A 27,836-nucleotide genomic window follows, 5' to 3' on the forward strand; every position below is an offset into this window, starting at 1 on the left:
TATCCTGATCTCCAAACATATTGTAAATCAGGTTGGCTACCATGACAGAAGTAATAAAGAAGTTGTCATTCTGTTCTGCACATGAAGCGGTGTTTTATTTTCTAAAATAATTAATTACACTCATTTAATTATACTCTGCAAGTCTGAAAGTTTATTCAAAACAAAATTGTTGAAATATATACTAAAAGTATCTGTGTATCTGTAAAGTTGTTTTTTCTGTAAAGGAAGTTTCTTAAAGTTTGTAGTAAGAGACATTCACGTTGATCTATATTTTCAATATCTTTATCGTTATGTTACAAGTTTCACCACAAAAGTTTTTATACAAAATAAAAAATACATACAATATGCCTAGTCTAACTAAACAATCACAGTAAGGTAATTAATTAAAAACGGCGCATAGTTTAAACTCGTTTTTTCAGTGATAGACGAATACCATTTTTTGATACTAATATTATCTCTGGAGCTAGCAGCATTGATTGGTTGTCCTTTGCTGGAGATAGTTCAAAATTCCTAATAACTTGAGAAACAGTACTTTTAATCTCTAGCATGGCAAACTTTTGACCTACAAATTAAATATAAATTTAAGATTAGAAATGAAAAATATTTATACAAAAATAATAGCAAAAAACAGAGGTAAGGAGAGTAAATAATCAATAAAAATCTTTTTTTGAAGTGTGTCCGTTTCAGACGTTGGCCATCATCCTGTTTATAATTTCCTGAAACCGTTCTCTACCGGCTGCTAATATTCCGCAGTCTAATATTACGCAGCCATGAAAGTTTCTTTCGTTCCAATGTTCCTTGTATTATAAGGCGAAATAGATGGTATTTGGGTCCTCTAATTATAAGGTCGAAATATTCTGTTTTTCTTCTCTTTATATAAACAAGCGTTCTAAATTGATCATTTTAAGAACATCTTCATTGAAAGTGTGCGAAACATGTGATATTTTTATATATTCGTCGATAGCGCTACAATTTGAATAATGCTAACTTGTTAAGCATTGTGGTTTTTAATGTCCATGTCTCACAACGATATAATAGGAGAGACCACACATACCATATCAGGACCTTCTTGCGAATATGAATCGACATGTTTCCGTTACATAAAACTGTCACAACAGTGTTACAATTTACATTTAACCAGCTGCCGAGGCGTTTAAAATGGTATACGCCTTCTATCTCCTCTCCATTAAGCGAAAGCAAATTTTAATCTATATTAATGTTTGCAACCGCCATCTACTTTGTCTTTAAAATGCTAATTTTAAATCCTTTCCGATAACTTGCTTCACTGACTTACTAATGTTTTTAGATATTGTAAATTATCTGCACAAACGGCTGTATTGTCAGCGTATGTGATGTTGTTGAGTACTGTCTGGTATATAAAATAAATGGCGTATCCGTTTTTGCTATGAAATTACCTGTATTTGGCCATCTTGTTTCACTTACCCCGATAATAGTAATCTTTAGTTTTGCCTATTTCAGAGAGTACATTTTTTAGCTTACTCGCTTCATAAAAAGTGGTTACATTCCATGTAGCTATTTTATATGGGTTCTTCATTTTAATTTTATATCTGGTAATGTTTTGTTGTCAGGGATTTCTCTGACTAGCGACCTAGGAATCCTGTTGTTTAATTGTTTATTTCTTTCCCTATCGGATCTTGAGTTCCGCAGCCCATAATAAGTTTTATTATTGTTTTTACTAATCGATGCCATGATGACTTTACTAGAGAGTATAATGGGGTGGTTTCCCGTTGCCTTCCCTATCGCAGTGTATTAACTGTATCAATCTAATATGGTAATTGTCGTCTAAAGGTGCTAGTATTTATTTGTTCCGAAATGTTCTTCTTCTTCGAAGTGGTTAAAGAATTTTAATATCTAGGAGCAACAATCACAAATGACAATAAATTAGAGCGAGAAGTTGAAACAAGAATAATGGCAGGAAATAGATCTTTCTTTGCAATGCAACATCTAATGAAGTCAAAACTTCTTTCACGAGATACAAAAATCCGGATATATAAGACCATAATACGACCAGCAGTCGCTTATGGAAGCGAAACATGTACGCGCTAACAAAAAGAGAAATAAATAAATTGCTGATGTGGGAACGTAACATTCTTCGAATGATATATGGCCCTTGCAGAGACAGCGTGATAAACGAATGGAGGGGCAGATACAATACCGAGCTAAAGTCCCTATTCGGAAAAGAAAATCTAGTCAGATATATAAAGGCCAATAGACTCAGATGGGCAGGGCATGTGATACGCAGTAACGACAATCGCCTTATAAATAATGTGTTCTGGGAAAGGCCAGAGGGAAGAAGGTCTGTAAGACGGCCTAGAAAAAGGTGGAAAGATGCAGTCAAAGAAGATCTCGAGAAAATGGGAGTGCGACAATGGGAATTACTGGCACAGGACCGACAAACATGGAAGGCAATAATAAACGCGGCAAAGACTCACGAAGAGTTGTAGCGCCATTGATGATGATGATGTTCTTCTACACCTTAAAATAGTAATGACAGTTTTGCTTTCTATTTCCGTGTGCTAGTTTTGGTCCACTCCGAGTATATCATTTCCTCGGTACCACCCATATCTGGCAGGTTTTCCCCTATTTGCCACCCGAGGAGGCGCCTGATTGTGGATTTAGTAACCACACACAACCATAAGAATAATAAAACTTGACAACAATTTCAAAATGTATTAAGCAATAAATAAAAGGATTAAAACTCCATTTAGGTTGTTTAAGTTCAGTTCGAGTAGCTGAACAGTGCGGACGTGCTTTGGAGAGTCGAGACCGATCTGAGTCAACGGAGCTTTTCAGCTCCTAGCGGTGGGTAAGACACCGCAAGTGGGTTGGACGCTTGAGACAATTTAAAGCGAAAGTGGATGCGATTTCATTATTAGCTAGAACCGCAGAGAGGTTGATTTTTATAGGCCTCTCTCGGAGGGCTATAATAAAATTAGCGATTCACGAAATATCGGGATATCTGTACGGTGCCGTCAGGGATGACACTGTAAGGCTTTGTTGTTTGCATCAAAGTCGGACAGAAATGGCCTTTGCCCTACAGAGTAAGAAACGTCAAGTGGAACCCTCCTGGAAACAGGAGTGAACAACCGTGTTAGGGCCTGGGAAGACACCCAGAATCCACACGACACGTGTCGGGTGGATAAACAAAAAACAGTGATCCTCCAAGTAGACAGCTTTATAATGTCGTCGGTTTCTGCTGAAACCACCGAGCCTCCAGCTCACCTCGTTGTACTGTAGCAGTCACAACTGCTAACATATAATTAATTAATATAATTTATTATTAAAATCCTAAAACCCCTCAGAATCCCGTTTATGAAACGTTTATGGGCAATAGAAGATGCGATGCGCGGGTGTAATCAACTAAGGTGGTCAAGAGTCGCTCGGCTAAAGGCAGTTTTGGCCAACAACTCACGCAGAGAGGTGTATTTCTCCAAGCCTCAACCGGCATTTTTTTTGTCTTAAAATCGGGTAGAAAATCTGGGATTGGATTTAATATTTTCTCCGAACATCAAGGGAGAAATTGGAACAAATGATAAAGAATCTTGATTGAAAAACCGACTTCCAAATCTGTAGAAATGAATATTTAAGACCCGGCTTCCAAATCTACCGAAATAATTATTTAAAACCCAGATTTCACCCGATTAGGATAACGTTTAATATTAGAATTAGTTTAACCGAACACCTACTTCAACCCATTGGTAACCAGGAACCGATTGCCTCCAGAACCACAGCGTTCTTCTTCATTCGTTTTTTTCGGAGCCTCAAGGATCGTCAGAGTCTTAAGGGGACTTATCCAGGACCGCTGTAGTGTTGTGACAGACATTAACAACTAGTTTCTGAGGGTTAAGGTTTTTCTTGTAATTTACAACTTTGTATATACATATACCAAGGTTAGTACTTATTACAGTTTTTGTAACATCTATAAAAAGTTAGGTAAATAGTTATTAATTAATTAAATTAGATTCATTGTTAGGGAAGGGGTTCATGATTTTTGTATAGCGGTTTTTAAAAGGGAAGGGAAGAAATTTATGTATCAGGGTTTTTAAAAAATTATATATATATCTTTCCGAGTCTGTTGGCCATACTCATCACACTTGATTACTTTAGATATCTCCCAGCATCTATTTGTAAGCATAACACTTACACATAGATCTGGTGTTTAGCTGCTTCGACACATATTAGTCGTATATTTGTTAGGTAAGGTAGTTTCTTTTGTATAACCGTCACGGTTTTTTTTTAGTATTTATATTCCCTACCTTACCTATCTAGGATTTAACTTTCGTAACTAACCTTAGTGTTAAGATTTCGCTTCTCCCATGGACTTAGATTATAGATTTACTAATACACCTTTTCGTTTGGCCCAGTAGTGGGGATATTTAATTTTGTCGTGGCTTTTTGGTCCTCGCATACCGTAGCCCCACTACTGTAATTATATTTTCTCTATATATATATATATATATATATATATATATATATATATATATATATATATATATATAGGTGAGTTTTGTTAGTTGTTAATATTATAAATATATTTGTTACAAATTGAATTCCAGTTCCTGCTTACAGTTATAATATAGCAGAACAAGGTCAATAGTGTCTTTTCGGTTTTTAAACATTATTACAGGGTATTAAATCAATAGTACTTTATTCCTTGTTGTTCATAACTTCATTTATTTTTTTTGTTAATTTCCTTCAGAAATTAGCTGGCGCCCATTTTAGTATTTTCCTAGGCATCTCCGTATATTCTCTTATCTTACCCCTTTTATAGTTCCAGATTTTCCGGTGCATTATTATATTGTATTCTTTTGGTTAAAAGATCTCTTTTCCCCTTATCTCAAAGCCAAATTCTAGTGTAGTGAGGCTAGCCCGAATTCGTGCTTGAGGTTTTGTGTCTCTGTGTTCTTTTAAGCTAAGCCATTATTTTTATTATAACTTCTTTGCTAGTTCTTCTCTAATTGATCATCTCCTTCTCCATATACCACCCCTAAATTTTATTTAAGTTTCAATTGGCGCTTTTGCGTTAGCAATTTGGTTAGGTTTCAGTACACCCCGCCCTTTTACCCAATACCGAGTCAGAGTATGTATCGGAAGATACAGCTCCAGACTCAATTCCACACATCCCTCCATCTCCATCCATCTCGGAGCAATCTGAAATGGATACCCTAGAACATTTGTCTGACGATGAATATAGTAACGATGCGATTGACCTTCAGTCAATCAATTCAACTAATACTGATGAAAATTCCACCGCGGATTTTAATAAAAAACGCTCAGTTTTTGAAAAAACCAACGTTTACAATGTTCGTCGCAGAGAGGACGGGAAAGCTCCAATCAAAAGACCGTGTTATAGCCCGGAACAAAATCCTGAAGAAAATGATGTCGCATCTCAGATGCAACTTCTCATCCAGAAAATGGATGACATGCAGAGAAGCCATAATAGGCAAATCGAGGCTTTGATGGAACAACTGTCAGAGCTCCGCAAAGAAATTAAAATCAAAGACCGCGAAAATAAAGAGTTAGTTGCGCGAATAGTGCAACTAACAGAAAAGAAGGAGGAGCCAAAGGAACCCGCAAAGCGCACGCGCGAGACTAGTGGCAATCGGCAAAATGAATTTAGGGTAGAAAAACCCGAAAAATTCGTAAAGAAACACGATAAGGTCGAAAAACCGAAAATCGTGGAACTTGAAAACGACCCATGCGAAAAGGACTGGCAGGAGGTAACAAAGAAGACAAACAGGAAAAAGGGAACCACTGCTAAAAGCAGCAACGAAGCCACGCCCACAGAAACTGTGAGCGTAGCGCAAAAACAACGAACTCTTGTCGAAAAACGACAGGAGAAAGTGATGGACGATGAGATAAAAGCTCATCAAACCAGAAGAGCACAAAAAATAAATCAGGAACAAAATCCAAAACCAAGCACAAGTGCTAACAATGAACCAGTGGTTCCCACCACAGAAAAACAAACTAAATTGCCAAAACCACCGGCAATTATATTAAAATCAGTAGGGGAAAGCCAAAACATCCTGCGCAAAGCGGCAGATAAATCCATCTCTTCCGACAACAAATTTGCAAAATCAGGGCGATCTGTAGTAATACAGACTAAAAGCAGAGAGAGTTACCTTGAGATGGTAAAAATATTAGAAAATCATAAACCAGCTGTCGATTTTATAGCGTACCCTATCGACACACCGAAGACAAAAAGGCTTGTAATCAGAGGATTACAAGTCAGTATGGATGTAAAAACAATTGCGGAAGCAATCGGATAAGAATCGAAGATGAAACAAGACAGCAACGAGACGTTCTTCAATGTTATAACTGCCAGAACTTTTTCTATGGATCTAGTGCCTGCCACTGCGCCTCGCGCTGCGTAAAGTGCGGAGAATACCGTCCGAATGCCAGAAAGACAGAGATACAGCAGCCAAATGTGCCAACTGCGGAGAGGCACACACAGCTAGTTACAGGGGGTGCTCAAAAGCACCAAAAAGGAAAGTAAAAACAGCAACTCCTCCTAAATACATAAATGCACCAAGTGCACCCACCACCCGGCCTAACGTAAGTTATGCCGCAGCGACAAAAGCAGCTGAACCTCCAAAAGCTGCTCCTGTAACCCAAACAAGCGCCTCCACCGACAGCGATAAACTTATTGCTGTAATGAACAACCAACTAAGACAACTCACCGATCATTTCTCTGGCATGTTTGAAAAAATCACACACGTCCTCGATGCGATGAGTAAATGTAGACAGGAGTAATGCCAGAACAGTTGGACGAGCTAAAGATCGGATCGTGGAATTCGGGCGGGATTCGTTCGAAAATCAACATTCTTGACGAGATTACCAACAGACTCGCTATAGATGTCATGGCCTTACAAGAGACTAGACTAGTCGAAAGAATTAAAACAAAAATTCCTGGCTATGTCATCTATACAGAAGATCGTACTTCACGCTCAGGTGGCACGGCCATTATGGTAAGAGGGCAAATAGACCACCATCTAGTGCCCACACCACTTGGCCTGGTCACCATGGAAGCGACAATAGTTCGAATCGTCATGGCTAACGAGACGCTGAAAATAGTTCCAGCATACGTTAGACCACACGATCCGGTACTAAATGAAGATCTCGATCTAATATTAGATTCCGACGAACCGACGATAATTATTGGCGATCTGAACGCTAGATCGCCCAACTGGTTTGACCGACGCACGAATGTTAACGGTAGACGACTCTGTGCCTATCTCGAAAACAAAGTAACACCATAGTAACGGGTCCCACAGACCCAACATGCTTCCATGGAGAACTTCCGTCACACATCGACATAGCAATTCTGCACAACATAGGGCAACAACATGAAATACAATCTGTAAATGAAGGCGATTCCACGCATAATGTAATCGTCATGACCCTAGGCGCAGTGGAATTAAATCCACTACAGCCCCACCAAATAAAGAAAATTAACTGGCCTAACTTCAGAAGAGTATTAAGCGAAAACATTGGAGCAATTCCAATAATCAACAATATAGAAGAACTAGAAGAAAGTATCACAAAACTAGAACAAACAATGCTAAATGCCATCGATGTCAGCACAAAAACAGAAAATAAAATAACGCAAAAAGGCAGATTTAAAGAAATTTCAAATGAGCTAAAAGACCTCATTAAAGAAAAAAATAGAAGAAGAAGAAGAGCGCAAAGAACAAGAAATCAAGAAGACAAAAGAATTGCTAATGAGTTAGACAGAGAAGTCAAAAGAAGACTAAATGAGCACAGAAGCGAGCACTGGGACAATTGTATCCAAGAGTTAAATCCAAATCAATCCGCTTTCTGGAAAGTATCAAAAATACTCAGGAAAGATAAAAAACCTATACCGCCCCTACACGGAACAAACGGTAGAGTATTTACCGAACAAGAAAAAGCTGAAGTAATGCGAGAGACACTCGAAACCAACAACATGCAAAACTTTCACCCGGCAGAAGATCTAGACTTCACGGAGGAAGTAGAAAGAAGCGCTAGACGCACAAGAAGAAGAAAAGGCATTATAGGCCTAGAACACACAAGCCCGGATGAAATCAAAGAACTAGTCAAACTATTAAATCCAAAGAAAGCAGCTGGACCTGATAAAATCACTAACAGGGCAATTAAAATGTACCAAACAAGATCATAGTGTACATTGCAAACATAGTAAATAGAATACTACGACTGAGATACTTTCCAGACAGGTGGAAAGAAGCCGAAGTGATAATGATTGGGAAACCGGGAAAAGACGGGAGCTTTCCACAAAACAACAGACCAATAAGCCTACTTTCATGTTTAAGTAAAATAGCCGAGAGAGTAATCTTAAAAAGACTACAAACAGAGTCTGAAACAATCGGAATGATTCCAGAAGCACAGTTCGGCTTTAGATCCAGGCACTCTTGTGAACTACAAGTACTTAGGCTTACGGAATTCATCACCAAAGGATATAATGAGAAAATGTACACCGCTACAGCGTTTCTAGATGTTATTAAAGCATTCGACAGAGTATGGCACGAAGGCCTTCTCTACAAAATGAGTCAAAATGGATTCAGTGAGGCGATGACATGTCTCCTTGCGTCATACCTGACAAACCGAAGATTCAGAGTTCGAATAGGGCCTGCCCTATACGAGGTCGGAACTCTGGAGGCAGGTGTGCCTCAGGGAGCGGTGCTATCTCCATATCTGTATACCATATACACCGCAGATACACCCAGCGACCATAAAACTCTGCTTAGCCTGTACGCAGACGATACAGCGTTAGCAACAAGCAATAGAAACATAAACTTTGCAACCAGAGATTTACAACGCTCTCTGAATAGATTATATGCATGGTGTATAAAGTGGAAAGTAGCACTAAACCCGGAAAAAACACAGGCTGTCATATTTAGAAAACGGAGACAAATACCCAATATGGAACTGAATATAGCAAACGAAAACATAGAATGGAGCAATCAAGCTAAATACCTAGGAGTGACCCTTGATCACAAGCTCACATTCACTGAACATGTTAATCAATCAGTACATAAAGCGAAACTAACAAAGATACAACTTGCCTCGTTGATAGGCAGGAAAAGCAAACTAAATTTCTGGACAAAAATAAGGGTAGCAAATAGCATAATCCTTCCAACGCTAACATACGCATCAGCAGCATGGGGACATACATGCAAATCAAATAGGAAGAAATTACAAGTAGCTCAAAATCAGCTAATCAGAGACGCACTAAATGTACCGAAATACGTACCACTAAGATACTTATATAGAGATACAAAACAGAAAAGAATTCTCCACACAATGAACGAAAAAGCTTATGACATATTTAATGAGATAAGAGATCACCCAAACAGAAAGCTGCGAGAGCTAACGGATTATGATGCAAACATCAGGACGACACATAGACGGCCTAAATAACAAATAGCTGGATATGTCCCAGTAGCATAAAGGTAAACGTAAAGATTGAGATAGGCACAGACTAGTCAAATACAACGCGGGTTAGAAGTAGGAAAAAAAAAAGTAACAACTGGGGTCTGGCATTTTAGAGTTCTAGACACCAGGAATTACCACCAAAAAAATAATTAGTTTTAGGCTGATGCCCCTCCGTGCAGGGCACACACTTTCTAGGGACATTAAGTCCAAAGTAATGCTCATACCAAGTAAATTCAGTAAAGTAACTAGGGAGAAAAGCTTTTAGCTACCCCTTAATTTCAGGTGGCCTAACCACAACCAAGTAGATACGGGGGGTGTTGTTCATTACCCAAATCGCCCGACGTAAAGTTCATAAGCCTTCGCTGCGTATGTCAGACGTAGTGAAGGGGTGGAGGAAAAACCTGGGGGTCAGATAGGTACCGATCCAGAATGACTAGCTCTTCTAGAGCGAGACCGGTTTGATCTTCGGACATGTGGATCTCACTGACTAGCAGTGGTATACACATGTCACTAGGGGTTGGGTTGAACGCCTCGCGTGTGTATGTGTGTGTGTTAGGTTGTTTAGCTAACTATTTAAAATCTTTTTTATATCATAACCTTTGTCGTAATAATTTCTGGTACATTACGATATAATGCTTCTAAAATGTTTAGTTTAAGAAATATGCAGAATATAATAATATCAATAATTTGTACGCAAATATTTCAAATAGTGTTAAAGGATATTTTAACTTAACATTGTGTGTGCGTTAAAACACAGAATATATACAGTGAGGAAAATATTTAGAAATAATTTCAGTTTTTTGAGATTGGGCGATTTTGGAGACAAATCCCAAGACAGGTCGATTTTTGTTTTCAGATCACTTTAGATAACTCCAGAAATAATCTACAATATTCAGGAAGATTGTCTCCATCGTTTTAATTACTATAAATACGCAAATGGGTGGCAGTTTGAACATTTAATTTAAACGAAAAGCAATGTTTATTTTTATTTATCAAATAAACATTTTTTTATATACTTCTTGTGTCAATCATTTCATTTCAAAACTTTTTTGCCACTCGCAATAAATATTTAGGTTAATGTTTATATCACTAAATAGAGAATTGACTAAGTTTTCAAATTAACTAGCACACAACTCCTATTATAATTAAAAAAACCATTGATTACGTCATCACGCTCAGATAAATAACGTCACTAGTATGATATATATGCCAAATATCCCAATTTAAAAATAAAAATCCACCTGTTTCGGGATTTGTCTTCAAAATCACCCATTCTCAAAAAAAAATCTCATCCATAATTTTGTACCTCACTGTATGTTATGTTATATGTGTATAAATATATATAATAAGTACTCCCAATCATACCTATGCAATTTCTTGGTCCTGCACTAAAGGGAACGTATCTATAAGGATTTTTTCCATCTACGTCCAGAAACCTCTCCGGAATAAATTCTAACGGGCTTGGAAAATATTCTGGATTTCTTTGGGAGACATATGGAAACACTACTATATTTATACCTTTTGGAAATGCAATGTCTTCTAAAAATAATACATAACGACAATATTAGAAAAATTAGATTAAATTCTTACTTTTAAAACCAAATTGACAGAAGTGTTCATTTGATAACAATTTTATTTTTAGGTCATACATGATTATTTTTATCACTTTGATTTTAAACTATAGATTTATTACATAAGAAATAGTAACTCTAAATTTTATTTTCGGTAATAAAAAATTCAGTTACTATCATTTCAATTTTCCAATTTATTTTATTTCTGATTTATAAACAAAATAGTGTACAAGTTTTAGTGTACAAGTGATGCCGAGTGACTTGTAGTCACAATAAGGAAAGTAATTGGTCTTAGTGTAGAAGCTGATGTTTTTTATTTTTGCGTAAATTTTATTCATAATTTATGTTTATTCATCGTGTATGTTCATCGTAATGTTATCATCGCTAGAACCAAAAATTATTATGCAATAAAAATCTAAAGATGGCCCCAAGGATAAGTGTACAGCGCTGCTATGTTTTAACAAACCTACTATGAGGCTATGAGGTATAGACACTAAAACATTTAGCGATAAACAAGTTAGAGGCATTTAAACGCTGCTGGTACTATCGTAGAATGCTGCGTATAATATGGATAGGCAGAGATATCAATATTGAAGTCCTATGCAGAATTAATAAAAATGAGGAAGACCTAACTATGAAAAAGCAAAAACTTGCATATTTTGAACATGTTATGATATGATCAAGATATAGACCGTTAAAGTAGATTATGAATTATGACTGCTTAAACAATAATAAAGAGTCAGCATGTTTTGGAAAAATGAAAGATACAAATAGTATCTTTTATGCAAGAAGCGTAATGGGTACACCTGCTAATATATAGATTATGGTCTACAGTACAAATAAATTATAACATTTATGATATTTAACACAAAAACTGTAAGTAAAACGTTGAAAATAGACAAATCTGTCTTAAGAGTTATGATCTGAAATGGATTTATTTCAAATAACAAAGAATATCTTAAAACAAAAATATCTCTTGAAGATTATATAAAGAAGCGGTGTTTGGGATGGATCATTTTCAAGTAAGACCAACCCTGTTTATCTTCCATATAGTGGATTTGACCAGAAATACCAAAAATATGGTTAAATGAACACCAACATAAACAGCTAGAGACACATAATCTACAATAACGAAAGCCTACAAAACGATTCAATTTCATTTATTTACACATTAAGATGAAGCGATAAGTTAAAGGACGTTATCTACTCTATAGCTGCAGAAACATAACATGTACCACAAAATAATAGACAAAATAAATAAAGCCACATAGGAAGTCCTGAGAAAAGCGACAAATGACATACATAAAAGTTATCCACTATGATGGAAAACCGAAATAGAACAATAAGTAAAAGAAAAAAACCTTTACGAGGCTCTTAACAAATGATCCAGAGGTTCCTTATAAGTAACAAAGAAATAATATTTACCATACAATTCGAAAACAATACACTCTATAATAAAACATCATCTAAGCATTAGCATCTACTCTGCGATCATCTGCCCTGGGCCTAGTCTTTTTATAAATAGAATACTGTTCTCAGTCGTCAACAGCTTACACGTACAAAAAAAGATGACCAACTAAATTTAACAATGAGAATTGTTGGTGTTGTTTAGTCCACTTCCACGCAATGGCTTCTAGTCCTGAGCCATATTGCACCACTAAAATTACGAGGCAGATATTCTCTTACAAATGAGTACAAAAAGATATTTAACAACTTTACCGTACCCATTTACCAAGACATAGATACTGCTAATTACAACCAAATTCGTCCCAGACGACTTTTAACAGTAGATGGTCAAAGTAGATGAAGAGTTTAACCTTATAACGATCACATGGTTCTGAGAATGGATAAACATGCAAAAAAATAGAAACATTTCTTATATCACCCAAACACCACCATGGTTCGATTTGGTCTACGCTGTCTCTCTGACTTTCGCGTATTTTATAAATATGTAAGATGTATGCTGTCTAGCATCTCATGTTATTTGGATCAACCTGCATTTAAACTGGAACATAAAAGACACAAAAAAGACGTCTATTTATAATTGAAATAGCAGAATAACTTATGAAGCGCCATATTATCCTCAGATCGAACGTAGGACTGTCTAAGTTAACCAGATCCCTTATGGTGAACTGTACAGGAGAAGCAATTGCCACAAGTGCACAACTCAGTAAACACATAAAACAAGATGTTACTTATGTCCATCAAAAAAATTGAAAGCATACAAACAAACTTGTAATAGTTGTAGCAAGAACTTTTGCAACGAGCACAGCAGTGTAAAATGTGATTGTATTAGTTGCCTAAGAAATTATTAAAATGGCATATCTCTTTCAGATACTTTAGAATTTTAGGTTAAGATTTGCATTGTTTTTTAATTGTTATAGACCGAGCACTCAATAATTATTTCTTTATTAACTAAAAAGAAAAATTCAAAAGAATTAATGCACATTTTATGTGTATGTGTATTACGGTATTTCATAATTATAATATGAAATACCGTAATATTGTTACCGTGTGTCTGATGGACATACTCTGTAATACTACGTCAGAAAAAATAAGTGTCCAGATAATAATTAAAAGGGGCTCTGTTTTATGTGTTACGTTGAATTATAAAGCAAGTACCAATTTCAGATTTCAGCTAGCAGTTCAAATTAAAGAAATACAATACCAATAATGAAAAGATCAGAATCTTTTTATTACTACAATTTAAGTAAACTATAATTAATTAATAAGAAAACCTAAAAGACTTTTTTAGTTTTTTAGTTCCTATATTTATTTAAAAATAAATGCTTACCCCATACAAAGTCCTCAGTAACTTGTCGTCCGTAAAACGGAACTGATGGATAAATTCTTAAAGTTTCTTTTACAACTACATCTAGATATTTCATATTTTGTAAATCGTTGATAGTATTTTTTACATTATGTAAATTACCAAATATTTCTTTCTGTTCTTGATAAACCTTAGCCTAAAAGAAAAAGAAAAATTAATATCCATACAGTTTTTTTTCAGTTTGCAATTTTGATCTTAATTACAATGAATAAACATCACTGTAAATAAAACACAACACAAAGAGGAGTCACTGTAATTAAAAAATAATTATTTATCAGAATAATGGAAACATTGTGTAAGATAGAATTAAAACTACAGATAGTATTATGTTTCTCGATAGCCAATCCTGTCGGTCTGAGCAGTGTTTCTTGTAAATTTTTGGCTCTCATTGATTCTTCAATCCATGATTCCCTTTTAGATATATGATTATATATATGGATAATAGTTTAGATATATGGTATTTTTCCAAACAACAATGAAACTGCCGAAATTCTCAACCACGATGTGCTAACTTACATACGTCATTTAAATTATCAATAAATTGAAAGCTTATCCCTGAATAAGAGAACAACCATAAAAAACAACTTAGTTTGAATTTAAAAGTAATTGCTATTCTTTCAAATAATGATGAAAGTCAAGATAAGGATCGGGATTATGCACCAGCTGCAAATGAAGAAGGAGATTCTTCTTAAGGTGCCTTATTTATGTACCGAATGTTGGCGAGAATTATAGAGTATACTCGATTCGATCTTGTGTGGCTTTATCTGTGTGTATAATAATATAATAATCTGTGTTTCCTTCAGCAGCATTAATTACAGCTTAACACCTCTTTGGCATGCTATAAATTATTCTAGTAATTTATTCTTTCGGTGTTATGATTTTTTTTTATAAATACACTTTGAAGCAAAGCTTCAAAGTGTATTTAATATATTTTTAAAATTTAAATATATGTTTTTAAATTAAATGAAGTAACGTTATTACTTTATTATATTATTTTATTATTTATATTTTAGACAAATTAAATTATGTTTAAACATTTTAATAAATTATTATGACAGACCTGTCAAATTCAGAGATAATAAATTAATAATAAAATATAAATAAATATCATTTGGCAGTTATTTTTTTTACTAACTTCAACTAAAATTAGTATCTATCCAAAAATAAAGAATAGTATGTAATTTGGTTGTTTACATAGCGTGTAAACATAGCTCTTCCAGTGGAGAGTTAATTTTCTTTTTTTAGCAAATGTTACTAGATTATTATGAATCGTTTAATTAAGTCGAAAGTCGGGCGTTATAAGAACGGTGGACATACAAAAACTGAAACAAAGCAACGTAAAACAACAGATGCAAGAAGAAATAAACACCAAAATTAACGACATTGCAACACATAATAGGAAAGATATAGATACAACGTGGAACGAGGTCAAAGATGTATTAGTAACAGCAACAATAAACAACATCAAACAGGAAAGACAAATAAAACAACCATGGGTGACACATAATATTTTAGAGCTTATGGAGCAAAGAAGAGAGTTTAAGAATAAAGAAGCAGAAAAGTACAAGGAACACCACAAAACGGTACTTAAAGAAATAAAATTAGCAAAAGAATCCTGGCTGTTAGAGAAATGCTTAGAAATAGAGATCTTACAGAAAAACATGATATATTCAATATTCACGGGGAGATCAAAGAAATGGCAAGGAATATATTGAACAACAATGCCCACTGCATTGTTTGATAAATATGAAAATATACTATTCAATACGCAAGAAAAACTGGACAGATGGCAGGAATATATAGTAGAACTGTTCAGTGACAACCAACACATTAAAGTATATGCCAACGTCGAGAATGGACCAACAATAACAAAATCAGAAGTAAGATCTGCTATAAGTCGTCTAAAAAAACAACAAAGCACCAGGACCTGATGAAATATATTCTGAGGTATTGAACTTGATAGAAGATAATCAACTTGACATTATGTCAGAATTATTAAACCGTATATATGAAACAGGAACTTTACCAAAAGATTGGTACATGTACATATTTATACCACTGCTAAAAAAAGCAAATACTAAGAAATGTAAAGAACACCGAATCATTAGCCTCATAAACCACTCACTTAAAATATTCTTAAACATCATCCATGCTCGCATATACAAGAAATTGGAGGAGGGTATTACTGATGTACAATTTGGATTTCGCAGCGGTCTTGGCACAAGAGAAGCACTTTTTAGCATATGAGTATTGATAAAACGAGCAAGAAATGTTAATACAGATGTATTTGCCTGTTTCATTGACTTCGAAAAGGCATTTGACAAAGTACAGCATGAGAGACTTATTGAAACTTTGCGAATCGCAAACATCGATGACAAGGATATAAGAATAATAGCCAATCTCTATAGGAAACAAATAGCCAAGATTCGAGTCGACAGTCAATTATCCGATGAAGTCCCAATACAAAGAGGGGTACGACAAGGTTGCATACTCCCGCCTTTGCTGTTTAATGCGTACTCTGAACATCCATTTCGAGAAGCTTTGGGAGAAACTACTGATGGCGTGATTGTTAACGGTGAAGTAATAAATAATCTAAGATATGCAGACGACACTGTCCTTGTTGCGGATGCAACAGATACAGATGCAAAGTTTATGGCAGACAATGAGGTATTGGATAGAACATAAAAAATAACATACCTAGGATGCAACATCACAGACAGCGGGGATTACTCATACGAGATTAAATGTAGGATCGAAAAAGCAAGGAGTGTCTTCCAACAGATGAAGAAAGTTCTCTGCAATTTAACCTTGAACTTACATCTCCGACTCAAAATCCTTAATTGTTATGTGTTTTCTGTTCTTATGTATGGAGCAGAGGCATGGACACTCACTAATGCGTCTTGCAGACGGTTGCAGTCTTTCGAGATGTGGTGCTATCGTCGCATGCTCAGAATATCATATGTACATCATATAACTAACGAAGCAGTAATGCAACGTTTACAAAAAGAACCTGAAGTCTTGAAATCCATTAAAGAAAGAAAGTTAGCATACTTCGGACATATAGTGAGAAATGAAAATAAATACAGAATCCTACTATTGATATTAGAAGGGAAAATAGAAGGAAATAGAGGACCAGGACGCCGCCGAATATCCTGGCTTAAGAATTTGAGACAGTGGACAGGTATGACCACCACAGACCTATTTCGAACAGCTGCTAATAAAATACGATAGGCCATTGGGGTAGCCAACATTCATTGAGGATAGGCACTAGCAGAAGAAGAAGAAGAAGTTTAATTAAAAAGTAAGTAAGTTTAAAGGAATAAAATAATAAAACACTGAGCATTTACTATAGACCTTAGCACTATATTCTGGAATCGTTGGAGGATTGCCAGATTAGAATTGCTAGCAGTTCCCCATATCTGAATACCATATTATATCCATATGGGCTTGAGGATCGCCTTGTATATATGCGGTTATCCAATGTTATTTAAAGTTTTATCCAATTAACCAGTTCATAAGTCTTAATTAAATGCCCAGTTGTTTTCTTTTGGTAAAGATGAGCTTCTGATAGGTTAGACGTGTGTCCAGATGGATATCTAAGTATTTTATGCCATTTGCCTTACATAATTGCTTGCCATTCAGTGTGACTGGAGGACATTCAGCTCGTTTCATTGTGAAGTTTACATGTGTTGCCTTGGTCTCATTTACTCTAATTCGACATTTCTTAGTCAAGTTTCTATTTTATTTAGGTTTTTGTGTAAATTTTCTGATGCTTTTGTAGGATTAGAGTCCAAAAGTAGTAACTTCTGTGTTATAGCTGGATAAGAGGCCTGCAGTGAAAATCAGGAATAAAATAGGTCTTAGTACACTTCCTTGTGAAACATCTGCTTTGATAGGGTGGAGCTGAGTGTGTTCATTGTGCTGCTTTACGAGGAAATATCTATCTGACAGGTAGGATTTTAGGAGTGGAAAGAAAGAAGATGGCAATTGTTTCTTTATCTTATAAAGTCTTATTTAAATTAAATTAATATGTATTAAGAAGTATATTATATTCAGTAATAAATAAACTCAATATTATAAAAAAAAAGATGATACAGTAGGTGATACAGTAGACTAGCGGAAAGCTTGATACTATGTTTTCTGTATTTTTAAAATTTAAATAATATTTTTAAAATAAAATACATTAACTTTATTATTTATATTTTAACTTTTAAGTTAAATTATACTAAAATATGTCAATAAATTATTAGGACAGACCTATAAAAGTCAGACGAGATATTAAAATAATAAAATATGATTTGATATATATGAATAAAATATCATTTGATAGTAAATTAAATTTATAAATTAAACTAAATGAGATGTTTAAAAATAATACTTATATTTACGATAACATTATTTTAAAACGAGAAGTGTCATAAAAACTTAAACAGATGATTCAATATTGTTATTAATTGAACGATATTTATGTCTTTTAAAGTTTGACACTCGTTTCGAATCTTTCATTTAAAGATATTCTTTTAATTTTTTGTTTCTCATTTAATGTCTGTATTTTGTTAGTTTTTTCCATGCAGTTTTTAATTTAAACCTACTTAGATATATGAAAACTCATTAATCAAGACTACTGAATCTATGAAAACCCCTATTTTGTGAGCTACCCGTGACGCCTTCTCCTCGTGACACTCGTGTCAGCATTTTGCTAATAGGAAAATATAATATGAAAAAAAGGAATATAATAAATTAATAATTTACCTGCACTAAAGGGTGGTTAGCCAATAAGTATAAAGCAAAAGATATGGCGGACGATGTGGTATCGTGTCCCTGAAAATAAAAAGAGTAGTATAATAGTGGTACGTTTTTTGGTTTTTAAGTTTTAAATATTTTTAAAATTGAGTAAAATGATTATTATATTTATTTATTATTTTATTTACATGTGTAATTTTAATAAACACGTGGTTAATATGTAGATGGTTCAAATAAACAAAAAAAAATATTTAAGAATTACATAAAACCGCTGTTAGTTATTATCCTTGATATAGATTTATTAAAATTAAAAAAGTTTACATGTTATATAACAGAATCCTCTTTTAACGTAAATGGACTCTTATTTTGTAAATTAAACTGTTAAGAGCGTTTTACAGAGGCGCTTCCGTAGTAGAAGTAACGCCGTGAAATACACTATTTCGTGGCGCTATTTCCGTTAATCCGTGTGGTGGCGCTACTCCTGTAACGCTCGCCTTAGCATTTTCCTATAGAGAAAAAGTAATATAATACCAGCATAGAAGCTTCGCTTAAAAAAATACACGCATCAAGATAAACTACATAAAACTTATTGTTTTCCCCATTATTTCAGTATTGCTTTTAATTTTTTGTTATACCACACTTTATGCAGATGTCTCCACATTTTTTAATTTGCTATATTTAGTTTTACTTTTCAGTTCTATTTTTCTATACAGTACACTCTTATATAACTACATCGTTTTCCTATGTAAGGGGGGCTATATAGCCAGGGGACATATACACAGAGCACATAAAACAAACGGACAACAAAGCTAAAGCACTCACGAATCAACCCTTATCAGTAATAGGTCGAAAGAATAAACTAAAATTTAAAACAAAGATTAGGATGGCAAACTGCATAATTTTGGGCATGGGGACATACGTGTAAAACTATATTTAGGGACACAACATCACAACAAAAGATAATCCTAAGAGCAATGAACGAAAGAGCACACGAGATATTCAACAACCTCAGGAACCAGCCGAGCATATTATTAAGAGAGTTGACAAAATATGAAGAAAAGGTAACGACGATACATAGACGGCCCAGGCAACAGCTAGCAGAATATAGAGATAACCCAGATGATTAATAAAGAATGAGATAGTTACGCGATAGTCTAACGTACGCAGTAACAGAAAAAAAATCCCTATAATATTTTATCTTTTTTATTTAGTTATGTTTTATGTGTAACAAAAACAAAAAATATATGTTTGTGATGGGCGTATATACCTGGGAATGTACACATCACTTATTATTACTTTCTTTCTAATATTATTTTATCTGAACCTTTACTAAAAACCCCTTTGTTACAACAGCTATGCCAACGACCCAACCACATCGAGTGAATTCTGATGCACATATATAAAGACGCCCCTCAGGCTATCGCCCCTCAAGCAACAGCCCCTCAGGCAGATCAAGAGACTTACACTCGCGAAACCTGAGAATCGAGGTCACCTGCGACAAGCATATGCTCAGTGGCCAGACCTTTCGGGCACTTAGCCGGCGAGGAGAACAAAATTTATTTTGCCGATGCAAACACAAATGCGGACATCTGTCCGGAACATACCTTTGAGACAGAAGTCCAAAGTCAAGTCAAGTAATAAATTCGATCAGTCAAAGGGGAAAAATCTCATCTAGCTATCCCTAAAACAAGGTGGCCTTACCACATAAAGTAAAACAGAGGATGTCCCATTATTTATTAGGGCATCTAAAGTAACGTTCAGTACAAAACTCCCCATTCGTTTTGTCCTTCGATAGGGAGGGATGTGTGTGGACAAGTGTGAATATAATATAAACATATGTACACTTAAAGCATTAAATCATGCCTAATTAGTAAATCACCAGAGAGACATAGAAGACTGATACTATGGTGAGATCTTCGTTACGACCACTGCAAACCTGAATTACCATTTATTCAACAATTTTGCACAGAGCATTCATGGTACATGGGTAAAATTGTGACCTAATGAATGTTTCAAGGAGCTGGCGAACTTGGGAGTTTATATCCTTGGCCAGGTATGGGCGCACTGCTGTGATCAATTATTGGTCACGGCAGTGCTGGTTATATGAACGCGTTCATATAACAAGGTCTCAGTGACATATCTTATATACTAGCTAATGAAATATGTATAACAACAAAATTGACTGCAATATGATGAGTAAGAACAGCCGGTATCCAGAGAAAGAAAATGTACTTATCAATTAGTATAATTACAATATTTACCAACAGAATATAGTGGAAGATATATTTATATGTAGATAAATTACAGATTTTTCACTGAAACTATATGAATAAATACATTTTCCAAAAAGTAATTAATTCTAAATTGTAATTTTATATTATAAGGAAAACTAAATTAAATATTACTTAAATAAAATGAAAAATATCACGAACATTCATAAAGTTGCACGTAATATAATTATCGGAAAATAATAGGTCGAGCAATTAAAAATAAATGATAGATACTATGACTTTTATTATTATTTTTTTGTAATTAAAAATACTAACAAACTTTGAATTGTTTATTTTTCACATAAATGTGTGCACGTGTAAAAGATCACAGCAATTATTTTTATAATTTAAACTGGCAACAGAACTTCAAACTGTTTACATTAACTAGCAAGGTATACTTTGCCATATTTTACGATGCCTCTCAATCCAGCCCTTAAAAATACTTACCAATTTTAGTACTAGCCTATTAACGTCGTTTATTAGTACCACCTGCGAGTGGGGTCATTACTAATCATCATTTCAGTATAATTGCCCATTTGACTTGTGAAAAACCTAAACAGGTACTCAAAGTGCCAGAGGAATGAAAAGGGACTTTAGTGAATACTGCATCAGGTGTAAAAGAAAAAATTGTGCAATGAAACTTGATGAAAAATTTCTATATTTTTCCGTCTACTACACAACATAGCATATGTGCTTAGATTCATTTACAATTCTTCGCATCCAACAGAAAGATACAGTGGAGATTTACCAGTTGAAGAGATAAATATTTCTTCCCAAAGAATTGTACAGCTTCTCCAAGAAATTAACTTTCAAAAGGAACTCAAATCTTTAACCAAATATCTTCTAACCAAAGATCGAAATATCTTAAAACTAAATACATTTATTGGCAACATTATATGAGTTTGTGAGAAGTTAGAGAATGGTTCGATTTCATTCAATCAAAAACACCCAATTTTTCTACCATCCCACAACCAAATAGTTTGATGCCCATGATGCTCGAACAAGAGCATGTCCGAACAAAAGTTTTTTTAACAATTTTAAAAATTTTGTAAAAGTTTTTCCCGAAAAGTGCTTTACTTTTTGGTTATTTCACGTTGAAATATTCGATTTGAAATTTGACAAATAAGAACCTACTTTTCATGAGCTACAACTCTGCGTCTACTGGGTATACAGACTTCATAAGTAAACCATTTTTTTTGTTTTTTTTATAAGCTACAGTTTTACTAGGAATATTATTTTTCGATAAATATTTAATTTTTGAGCTATTTTTGAAAAACCGTCTGACAACGTAGTTTATTTTAAATGAACATTTTCACTCGAAAATAACTAAAAAAGTATTGACTTTTTTGATAAAGAATTCTATAAAATTAAAGTTGCTTAGAATTAGTCAATTGATCCATTTCTAGTCTTATTTTAAACGTACATTTTTTCACTCCTGAGTCCGGAGGGCTTTTACTCTCCAAGTAAAAGCAACACTGGGCTCAAGTCCAAAAAAAGTAGAGGGTAAAAGGAACCTTAATCCAAATTTTCAAGCAAATCCGCCTTGAAGAGGAAAATTACACTCCAAAACGGTTATTCAACTACTGGGGTATGATTCTAATTACGATAGATTAACCCCGATTGTCAGCAGTATTGCAGTTCAATAGTCCAGCCGATCAGCAGTTTCGACACATATTGCAGACAGGTCGTCATCAAATAATTTCTTATAAATACTGTAAATTTTTATTTTAAAGTCAGTTGTAATTATATTAAATAAAGTGCTGTAACTTTGTTAGTTGTACCTTTAAAAGGGCCTATTTAAAAAGTACCTTCGGGAACTTAGATAAGAACCCTTATTTATCCCTAGTTATTCATTTTGTAATAAGTACAATTAAAACATTTTTGAAATGCACATTAAATCGTATAAAAAGTAAAATAAACATCAAAACTTCTTAATGAAGTTTCTTTTAAATTTTAACAAATTGTGTAGAAAGGTATGCAAAAAGAAACGTAGATTACATTCAGGAATATATATTTGCTCATAGACATACTTTCCAAATGTTTATTTAAAGAAAGTTTTGATACTGCAAATTTATGCGTTAAATTTGCAGCGCTGTTTACATACACAAATTGAAATACTCAATAATTAAAATAAGCAATTACCAATAACTTACCTCAAACATAAAAGTGTCAACTTCCTCTCGAATATCTGCTTTACTCAGTGGTTTTCCATTAATATTGCTCTTTAACAGCAAATCCAAAAAGGCAAATTTTCTTTTTACGCCATCATCGTCAACATAATTGTGATTTTTCTCCTCGGATTTTTTTACCTCTTCTATTTTTCTGTTAATTACCGAATCAGTATGATCATGAAGAACTTTAATAACTTTTAATTCTTTGTAGTAATTTATAGTCAATGGGTAGAGACTTGGATCCAGCGGAGAAAAGTTTCTATCAGTTAGAATCCTGCACATTTCCTTTACATTCCTTACATATTCTGAGTTTCCATCAGTTTGGGCATTAACAGACACTCCCATTGCAGCTTCTATAAAATATAAAATATAAAGGGTGCGGCAATAGTGCGAGGAGGTCCAATATTACACATTTGTCGTAAGAGATACAAAAACAGTTATTTAGGTAACAGTTTAGTTTAGTAAAAAGAAGCATAGACAGAAACATGCTCTAAAAATATTTTTATTTGTACAGGGCCATCCCTATCAGAGGGTGCTTCTCGATGTACCCAATTTAGTAATATAACTATTTTGTATTGTATTAGCTAGTTTTAAAAAATTAAGATTTTTTTATTATTTTCGTATATCTTAAAATTAATACTTTGTATAATTGGTCAAGTTTTGACATCAAGAAATCTATTTATGTTCAAAAGATTTTTAATGTAGTCTTATTTTTTCCAATATTCTTAGAATAGCAAAATATTTAATTTTAGTATAAAGGATTGGTCAAAACTTGCCAATGTCAAAAAATTACCTATACCTAACTGGTTTAATTTATAATTTATTTTTTATTTCTCAAGTCAAACAATAATTGCAACAAAAATTAGGTGAAATTTTATTAAATTAACCATAAAAATATTTAATCAAAAATAATTTTTCGAAAAAAAAAAATACATATTAACCCTGGTACATCACACTTATTTTTTAAGGCATGAACTTCACACTCGGGTCTCAGAAAACCAAAGCTGTTTTTTAGCAAAAAAACAGAAAATGTGAATATTTGATGGATTTGGGAGAATATCTAATCTTAGTAGAATGTGTAGAAAAAAATTTAACCATGGTGTGGTATTTCACAAAGAGATATATTTGTTGAAATTCAAAAATAACAGAAAATAATATTCAAACATAAAAAATTGTTATTAAAACAAATAAACATTAAATTGAAATTATCATCTACAAAATACACCTGTATAACTATCCTTGTAACAAAAAAATAAACTCTTTTGGTAATATAAGTCTTAGTTATTCTTAGCCAGGTCTTCAGTTTCTTGGATCTTGATGTTCGCATTCACAGCATAGCTGGGCTCTATGTTCCATGCAATATGGTCTGCGACACTCAGAACACGCAAAACTAGTTTTTCTATCTTTTCCTTTTGCACAAAAGCAGCATCTATCTTTTTTTGTTAAATGAACAATGAACATCTCGTCAGACTCGTCCCCTCCAAACATATCGTCTACGATGTCGTTTTCACTCTCATTCTCCCATAAATTGTCTGCCTTTCTCTGTAATTCTACCTCAGTTAAAGGACGACGATTTTCTCTGCTAGTTAATGCCTTTACTCGACTATTTTCTCTACTAGTGGACGCCATTATACTAAAATAAATAAAAATAAGTTGAAACAAAATTATTACCGTAAATATCACCCTTGGGTCCGGGGTACCCATGCTTGTACTTCTGGAAATATCTTACCTCGTTGTTTCACTAAAATGCAGCGGATGACCCGTATTCTAACTCAGCTTACGACAGATTGAATTTATATAAAGTGACGACTCACATAAACCACTCATGCGCATGTCACATTGCAATGAATGACTCTCTGGGTTTCTGAGAACCAACAGTGCAGTTCCAGGGTTAATCTAGACTGATCCATAATTTGTTAATATTGGAGAAGATATCAAAATGGCTAATTAGTTAAGATTGTTGAGGTTTAAAATATTAGTGGGTTGTTGGCTACGACAATAACACAAAACTTACTTAAAAGTTTGACATTTTTATAGTTCCTGTTGCTATTACTTACATGATTTGTTCTAAGAAGAAACTGATTGATATGGTTTTTCTGATGGGTGAGTGTATAAAAAAGTGCTACTGGCAACAATAATTTATCATCAGCAATTTGCTGATAGACCACAACCAAGATAACAAGCATTCAAAGTTTACTAGGACAGTTTCAACGGACTTGACATGTAAATTACAAGAAATCTGATCGAACAAAAACTATTATTGTAAATAAAGAAAAAAAATTAAATATAATCCTTGAGTGAAATTGCAAATAATTTTGACATTAGTGTCAGTAGTGTAGAAATAATTAAAAAAAAAAGGAGATGCATTCATATCATGCACAGTTGCCAAAAGAGTTTCTTCTTCTTTCTCCTCTTTATAAGCAATTCTGCTTGTTTATTGGCAGATTAATACCTCTCTGGAAGGTTTTCACTCCATCTTTTGTGCGGTCGTCCGATACTTCTTTTGCCAATTAGTGACTTATCTCTTGCTATTTACCACACAGGTCTCCCCCATTTTGCTTATGTGGTTATTTCATCCTTTTATTTCTATTTAGTGTCCATTCGCTTATACACTGAACGTTAAATGTTCATCTAATGTCTACACTTTACTTTTGATCTCTCAGCGTATTTCCCGTAATTCTTCTCAGTACTGGAATCTTTGCCGTTTCCAGTAGCCTTTATGTTGAGTCGGGGCTAATTTCTGAGGCATCTGTCATTATTGGTCTTACATTTACACTTCTACATTGATGATTTCATCTTAGTCTTTATGTGTCTGTTTCGTCTAATAGTGTTATTATGGCATCCCGCTTAATCTCTCACTACTTTGTCCAGGTCTTTAGAGCTGGTATTTTAGCAAAGGTATTTTATTTCCATTACTTGTTCAATACGGACGCCATCAACTTCTATTGTACATGTGGTTGTCTGTTTGCTGATTACCATTGCTTTAGTTTTCTGAGATGAAATTGTCATATTAAATTCTTTTACTCTTTGTTAAATCTGTGGAATAGTCTTTGCAGACTATCTTCATCTTGTGCTATCTATATTGCATCGTCTGCGTAACAGAGTATTTTTAATTCTTTGTTTCCCATTTTGTATCCTCTTCCTTTGTTAACGCTTCTGATGATTATATCCATGATTAATATTTTCCTATTTTGTTGTTTTGGTAGATGTTTTTAATAGTTTTAATAAGATTAAGGGAAACTTCTCTATTAGACAGAAAATGGGTTACATCTTTGAGTCTTACTCTGTCAAATGCTTTCTTTGAATTAATCCGACACAGAAATGCTGGTCTATTATACTCTAGTGATTTTTTTAATTTGCTTTATGACGAATATTGCATCTGTACACGATCTCCTACTACGAAAACCCTGTTGTTTATTTGATTAACTTACTCTCTAATTCATTAGTTTTTGTAAAAGAACTTTAGTTGTAAGTTTTGGGGTAGTATTTAACAAGTTTGTACTTCGTTAGTTTTCTGGCTGTTTTTTATATCCTTTTTTGAATAGTATGTAGTATATGTTTATTAATAATTTAATAATAATATTTAGTATAGTATTTTAAATAGTATTAGTTTTTTTGAATATTAGTCTTAATTTTTGCCCAGCTTTCTTCGACTGCGTTACTTTCTATGATACATGTGTTTCTGGTTTTTTGGATATTCTTTTTTGGAATAGGTTATCTCGTGGAGTTATCCTGTAAGCTTTTGACTTTAATCTATGCGGTGTATTTTGGTGTTTTGTTATCACATATTATGTGTTTTCATTCGGATTTTGCAGAAAACCAAGATTTGAGAACGGAGTAACTCTCTATTCGACAGAATATAGTGTATGATAAATATTTGTCTTCTACTGTTTTCAAAAGTGTATTTGTATTGTACTTTGTGAGGGAAAAATATATTATTAACACGTATTTCGTTTATGCTGCAAAGGTCCGTCAGAAAGTCTTTGTTTTTATTTCTGATGTTTTCATTATATCGCTGTTTTATTTCCGGGAAATATATTACCATTACCAACACGGGGTTTAAAATCACGCATAATGACTATATACATATTCATCATCTGGCGTTTTGTTTATTACAGTCTGAAGGTGTTCGCAGAAGTTTTTCCTTATAGTGGTATCTCTGTTGTTCTCTAGTGCATATATTGCTATCACGTTTAGAGGTTTGACATCCAGTTTAATGTTTACACTTATCATTCTTTCAGAGATGACAGTTGTGTGTTTTTAATTTCAACATTCTGATTTGGTGAAGGATAGAAAAGTATAAAAAAATGTATGAGAAGTAGATAAATATGACACTTCTAATGAGTAGGAGAATTTATACTTTATATAATATTTTTTGTTGCTTTCGTTTCTCAAGCGCCATTTTCCATTCATTAAAAAACCAATATTGATCATTAGTGGCAACCTGAAATCTATATCTTTGATATATTTTATCAACGCTTTTTAAGGTGTTTTGAGCTTTCGTTAAACTCTAAACGGCATATTGATTAAAAAGACATACTAACTCTCCAACGGGCGCGCTATCGGTACTTTATGCCTCCTTTTTATGAATTTTAAGAACTTAATATTAATAATATTAAGTTTTTAAAATTATATTGTGTTATATTAATAGAACTTAATATAAATGATAAGTATGTATCTAAGATATACAGTGGCTCACAGCTTAAATGATGCAGTCATCATCATAAGTTGGCGCTACAGTCCTTCGTGAGCCTTGGCCTGCTTCAAAACATTCTTCCATCCTTCCCTATCGAGTGTC

The 27,836-nt window shown here is 33.9% G+C and overlaps 1 protein-coding gene across 1 annotated transcript in view; it reads right to left on the bottom strand.

The window, feature by feature from the left end:
* Window positions 1-238: 238 nt before the first annotated feature.
* LOC140452284 (cytochrome P450 4C1-like) overlaps window positions 239-27,836 on the bottom strand; it is a 62,064-nt gene continuing 34,466 nt past the window's right edge. The window contains exons 4-8 of the mRNA XM_072546453.1: window positions 23,021-23,391; window positions 18,607-18,675; window positions 13,819-13,990; window positions 10,819-10,992; window positions 239-562 (exon numbers count right to left, since the gene is read on the bottom strand). Coding sequence (XP_072402554.1) covers window positions 402-562; window positions 10,819-10,992; window positions 13,819-13,990; window positions 18,607-18,675; window positions 23,021-23,391 — 947 coding nt within the window. The 3' untranslated portion in view covers window positions 239-401. The remainder of the gene's footprint in view (window positions 563-10,818; window positions 10,993-13,818; window positions 13,991-18,606; window positions 18,676-23,020; window positions 23,392-27,836) is intronic.

Source organism: Diabrotica undecimpunctata, chromosome 1, assembly GCF_040954645.1.
Source record: "Diabrotica undecimpunctata isolate CICGRU chromosome 1, icDiaUnde3, whole genome shotgun sequence".
Lineage (NCBI taxonomy): Eukaryota > Metazoa > Arthropoda > Insecta > Coleoptera > Chrysomelidae > Diabrotica > Diabrotica undecimpunctata.